General features: G+C 35.3%; 1 protein-coding gene across 1 annotated transcript in view; it reads right to left on the bottom strand.

The window, feature by feature from the left end:
* Positions 1-639: 639 nt before the first annotated feature.
* Positions 640-6,000, bottom strand: part of LOC137403996 (roquin-1-like) — a 66,020-nt gene continuing 60,659 nt past the window's right edge. Inside the window, exons 23-24 of the mRNA XM_068090150.1 lie at positions 2,908-3,078; positions 640-1,204 (exon numbers count right to left, since the gene is read on the bottom strand). Of these exons, the coding sequence (XP_067946251.1) occupies positions 2,910-3,078 (169 nt within the window). The 3' untranslated portion in view covers positions 640-1,204; positions 2,908-2,909. The remainder of the gene's footprint in view (positions 1,205-2,907; positions 3,079-6,000) is intronic.

The following is a 6,000-nucleotide window of genomic DNA, read 5'->3' as shown; positions in this document are numbered from 1 at the left end:
TCCGATCAGATGAGTAAGTTTAAAGATAATACCGACGGTTTACAAAGACTTGGTAAAATATTCAAATAGGTTTAAATGTGTTTTGTATCGTTATTATACGTTAACGACTTTACAAAACGATGCTTAAATTTGTTGATGAAATTTCTAGCAAAGGGTTCGTCTCATTGTTGATGAATAATTTTCGTAAGTTGTGTGCACATGCATTTATCATAAAAACTCCCACACTTCGCTCCCCTCGTTTGCTCGTGGGACAAATTTTTATAATAATAAATATTTAATATAGTTACCTTCTTAAAGATTAAAAGGAATTCATATTAGTTGCACCGATTTAGTAAATCTACTATAGGTGCTGTTACATGACAAATAACTTATTATTATTTTTCTTACAAGGCTACTATTAACACAGAAGTTCTGAATTGACTGCCATGCATACTGAAAGCCATGTAAGGGACAGTTTTTGGAAGAGAAAATTCGTCCAGTTTTATCATTCAAAGAACAGAGCACAGATGTATAGACTGAAACTGTGTGACAGTCTGTCATACAGCTGTGTTAATAATTAAAAATGAACTAAACACGAAGTAAAACAACAAATATTAAATTTCACTTCTTTGAATTGAAGAGAGTTTAAAGAAGTATGAGAGGCCACTCTTGTATTCAGTAAGTATAGAAGGTAAAACAGTCAAATATAACATAATAGAGACAAAATACATGAATTTTTCGTGACATCCAGGCTAAATCACATACATGTCACAATGTCCACCTGACAGCATGAGACAGGTGTCACAACCGCACTTACACAAAACTATCATAAAGCTGCATATAAGTATGACAACAGCAAAAATTACACCAGCGTGAAATGTTGGTAAATACACTGGCTAATAGAGTAAAATATCAGCATTTTATAACAAAAATAGCCATGAAATATGTTTAAAACGAGATGCAATCTCTGTACAAAAATATAGGGATTCAATGAAATGCAAAATGCCATTTCCATATGTAATGCCATTCATGCAACAGCATGACTTGGTGTCATTCATGTGGCAGTTGATAGCAATGAGCAGGTGCTCTGTATATCCAAGTCTCAACAGAAGCTATGGTGTGGGTAGAGCTTAAATCAACATGGTGGAGGAGGCTAGGGTCATCAACAGTTGCTTAGTTGATGCTTAGCATATTAAAAGATCTCTAGATGTAGCCTCTAGACTTCCTGCAAAACAATGAATAGGCTGCATTGATAAACTTCTAAAATCACCTTAGGAGAAAAAGGCTTCAAAATTATTTGCATGTATGCAAAGCATATAGACAACGACTTGGGAAATATGAACCCCGTAACTAGCATTATTTGTTCAAAAGTAGAAAATTGCCACAAGTTGGTGGACTAACTCTATGTTATGCATTAGCTGGCTAACTCTATGTAATGCATTAGCTGGCTAGCTCTATGTAATGCACTAGCTGGCTAACTCTATGTAATGCATTAGCTGGCTAGCTCTATGTAATGCATTAGCTGGCTAACTCTATGTAATGCATTAGCTGGTTAGCTCCATGTAATGCATTAGCTGGCTAACTCTATGTAATGCATTAGCTGGCTAGCTCCATGTAATGCATTAGCTGACTAGCTCTATGTTATGCATTAGCTGGCTAACTCTATGTAATGCATTAGCTGGCTAGCTTTATGTTATGCATTAGCTGATGCAGATAAATTCATTGAATTTATTTGAAAATGATTATTTTTTAGAAGAGCTCTCCTGAGAATTAAATATGCCTACTTAGTGTGACAGTGAAGTCAAAGACATTGATGTTTTTCTGACACGTGCGGAAGAGTACAGGTGTGATGAAAAATTTGATAGGAAATCATTGAAGAGAATATTTGGGTACGAGAACTTGATAGCCAATTACTCCAGAGAATAATTGGGTACGAGAACTTGATAGCCAATTACTCCAGAGAATATTTGGGTATCAGAACTTGATAGCCAATCACTCGAGAGAATCTATCTGTATCACAACTCGATCAACCAATGATCAACCAAAGATTCAACACAGGGTGCAAGTCTATTAAGGGAGTCATCCAACTCGATCAACCAAAGATTCAACACAGGGTGCAAGTCTATTAAGGGAGTCATCCAACTCGATCAACCAAAGATTCAACACAGGGTGCAAGTCTATTAAGGGAGTCATCCAACTCGATCAACCAAAGATTCAACACAGGGTGCAAGTCTATTAAGGGAGTCATCCAACTTCAGTTTAAACGTGACCACACTGGGTATTTTGATGAGCCAAAAACCTTGATTAGAAACAACAATAGGTTTGCAGCTGGTCATATTATCGAAGTTGAAGTCTTGGTCTACAGAAGATGCTAGCGTTCAGATCCTTTGAAACGTTACTGATAACTTGTTATACTAACAAGAGCTCATCATTCCAGCGTTTTTAGAGGAGGCTGCAGAAAAAAAAGTCTCATGCTGAATCTTTCAAAACAGTTTTAAGAGGTTTTTACGTGATACAGTGACAGAGTTGTCACAGACACACTCATTTGAGAGACTTTTAAAATCAACAGGCCTGTATATTTATAGAGATACACACAAAGCCTCCATTATTTATTGCTAATAAGAATGCGAACAGATACAATAGAGGATAACTAGAGCGTAAACTAAAACGCATGACCACATTTTAAAAACTTGGAATGCCTGGACCATAAATAACCAGTCGAAGGGCGTGTTGCTAAAAAACATTAACTAAAACTTTATCAGTAACAATATTATAATCCTGTCATCATGTCATCACTGTTAGGCTGTACACCACAAAGACAAGCAGACTTAACACTTCACTGAGTTATCATGTTTAGTATTAGCATTGACAGCTTATATAAGACTGCAATATATTCGTCAGCGATTGTGAAGGCTGCCTACGACTCACTTTTAATTCAAAGAGCTGCCGTTCTCTAGTCCTTTGATCATCCTCTCAATGTCCGTGAGCTCCTCTCGAGCTGCCTCGTCCTCAACTCTGCCAATCTTTGTGTCAACAATCTTCAGCTCCTGCCGAAGTTGCTCCGATTCAGCTATCGATGAAGACCCCTCCATATCAGCGCTGTCACAAACAACCAATCATATCCAAAGAATACCATACAAATCCCCATGTAAAACTTGAACACTCCTAGCTGTACATGTTCAGCTACATGAAAGTACAAACTAGTAAACTTTCAATGGAAAGCTTTTGAAGTCAATCGCGTATGCCTCATTTTAGAACTCTCATTTTTGAATGGCAGAGCATTAGGTTGGCCATACGCCCATTTAGCAGACCTTTAGCAAACACTGTTGGGTTCTTTAGAGATAAAGGAACAAATTCAAATAGCAAGTCTGAACTACTATAAAACTGAAGGGCAACTCTTCTTTATTTAACAGTTTTTAAGCACATCATTCTTAAAGGTTGACTTGCAATAAAATTCACATTACAGTTATTTGGTATCAAAAGATTCACCATGTCTTACTCTGTTGTGTTGCAGGTGCCAAATATGTGGAAATGTGATTACAAGCTCTTAAAAGCTCAAAAACGAAAAGCCGCCGTAGATTGGAATCTCTTTATTTCGATGACGTAGCCATGAAATAGCCATGAAATTTGGTTATTGTCTTGTCACGTGATGTTCTCACGTGAATTGAAAGGCCAATAAAAAGCTCAATATAAAACTTATCGTAGCACTAGTTTATGACAAACACTTCGGGTTTTACCGAAGACCCCGTATCAAATATAGATGCTCGCTACTTTACAGTTTGGTTTCGGTTTGGTCTAATTGGCAAGTCGTAATCTGATCATGTGACCCAATACTTCACAAATAATTTCTGCAGCACTTTTCGATTATCACAAGTAACCAACAGGCTAGTCATGATTATCAGACAATGATATGTACTTCTTCAAGCTAAGGCTAAAAGATTAAACGAATTTTTACAGTAAGTTATAGGATATCACTGCTAAAAGTGACTGCGTTACGATGACGATAAAACAGACGTGTAAGAACAATATACATGGTTTCATTGAATGCACAAAGTATATTTGTGAAAATATTTCGACGAATAAGGTTGCATGAAAGTGTAAACAGAAACCATCTCTCACAACTACGTCACATTTGAGCCGTTTTGGAAAGAGAATCCAAACTACGGCGGTCTTGCGTGGCTGCGATTTTCTGTTCGTTTTTGAGCTTTTAAGAGCTTGTAATCACCTTTCCACATATTTTGCACCTACAACACAACAGTGTAAGACATGTTGAATCTTTTCATATCAAATATCTGTAATGTGAATTTTGTTGCAAGTCAACCTTTAAGTCTTCCAGTAACTAGTCTACCAACAAACTTTATATTTTTAGCATACAAAACAGTAAAAAGCCTGATTTAGCAACTTGACAGAGTAGACAACTCTCATTATTCCTAAAACAAAGGATTGAAATTTATTATGCGATCTTAACAAAATTTATTGACTTCTTGTCACACCTACTACAGTAACCCTTCACTTTTAGCGGTTCACGGGGACAAGTCTCTCCCTGTACAAGCGAAGATCTGTGAAATAGAGAATATCTTTTTAAAGTATGTGTATTAGCCAAAATTTTAACACCAGAACACTTAAACTGCTTTTTAAACATATTGTATTTATTTCCTATATAATAACTAAGTAAACTGACGTTACAGTAAAACTTTTATTTCAACGCCATGATGTTTGATTTTCAACCCTTCTTTTATGATGTTGTTTAAATAGCGGTGAACTTCAATAAAAGGGTGACGTTCAATTTTTTAACTAGCTGCTAATGATTTTTGGAAAGTTAAATTTCATTTAACGAACAATAACATAACATCCATCATAAAATTCTCTAACACAAAATTATTTAACGAATAACAAACGATAAAATAACAACCAACATACAATTATGATATGAGAAATATGATACAGGACTTATAATACAAACTAGAAATTCCACTGTCATACAGCCCTCAACCAAAGTGATATTTGAAAAAAGAAAGGGTACTGATGGTTGAGAAATGCAATATTAGCAGTCAAATGACACTGCAGTGCAATAGGATAACTGTAACGGTAGCTGTAATGTACTGGGTGTTATTATGTACAAAAAACAGCAATAATGAAAGGAAAAGATTATGTTTATATCTGTCCCTGCAATAGAAGAAATGCAATATTAGAAGTAAAATGGCAAGCTGCTGTCTAATATACAGAGGCGGGGGGGGGGGGGTATATGTCATTGGTCATAGCAACCAATATCAAGAAATTGTGATATTTATCTAGATTTCTGTATTTATATCTAAAAATTATGCTAAATTTAAAAATCTGAACAGATTTTAGCTAGTCATCATAGAAATAGATGTAAATCTATAAGAAAATGTAGGCCTATTAATGAAATTTGCAGATATTAAAAACGGCTTGGCAGTACCGCGATATTGGGCACAGCCACAGTATCATCAACAAAATCTTTAGAAAAATAATAACAGTAACATATTGCAAACCATCGGTCACTATATACTTCAATCTTGTAAATTCAAATAAATATTTTTATAATTAAATCATATAATAATCCTATAAAACCGAATAATTATTCTTACAATCAAATATTGTTAGATCATCGTCATTTCCTTTACTTTCACTGCTTTGGACATCAGTTAGAATACCAAAGTACTCATTATAAATGTCCAAAATGTCAGAGTCGGGTAGAATCAGCAAAAAAGAAATGATTACTTTTCAGTACTTCTACAATAATTACAGAAACCTTCGGCAATTGGACAATGCCATAGACTGGTAAAATGTGCACGCTTTTCTCGTGAAAGGCGCACGATTTAATGGTTCTACTCTTTGTCGCATGGCCTTATCAGCGTTTCATTGGCCGGTCTTAATTTTGATTAAAAAATTCTTGTCAAGTTTTATCGCGATTTTAGGCCAAATTAATCTGTGTATTTATGTATAATCCGATCAAATGGGTTAGTTTTAGGATATTGCAGAAACTTTGCAAAGACTTGG

The sequence above is a fragment of the Watersipora subatra genome, chromosome 9 (assembly GCF_963576615.1).
Source record: "Watersipora subatra chromosome 9, tzWatSuba1.1, whole genome shotgun sequence".
Taxonomy (NCBI): domain Eukaryota; kingdom Metazoa; phylum Bryozoa; class Gymnolaemata; order Cheilostomatida; family Watersiporidae; genus Watersipora; species Watersipora subatra.
Note: the sequence above shows the minus strand (reverse complement) of the source record. Positions and strands in the feature narration are given on the sequence as shown.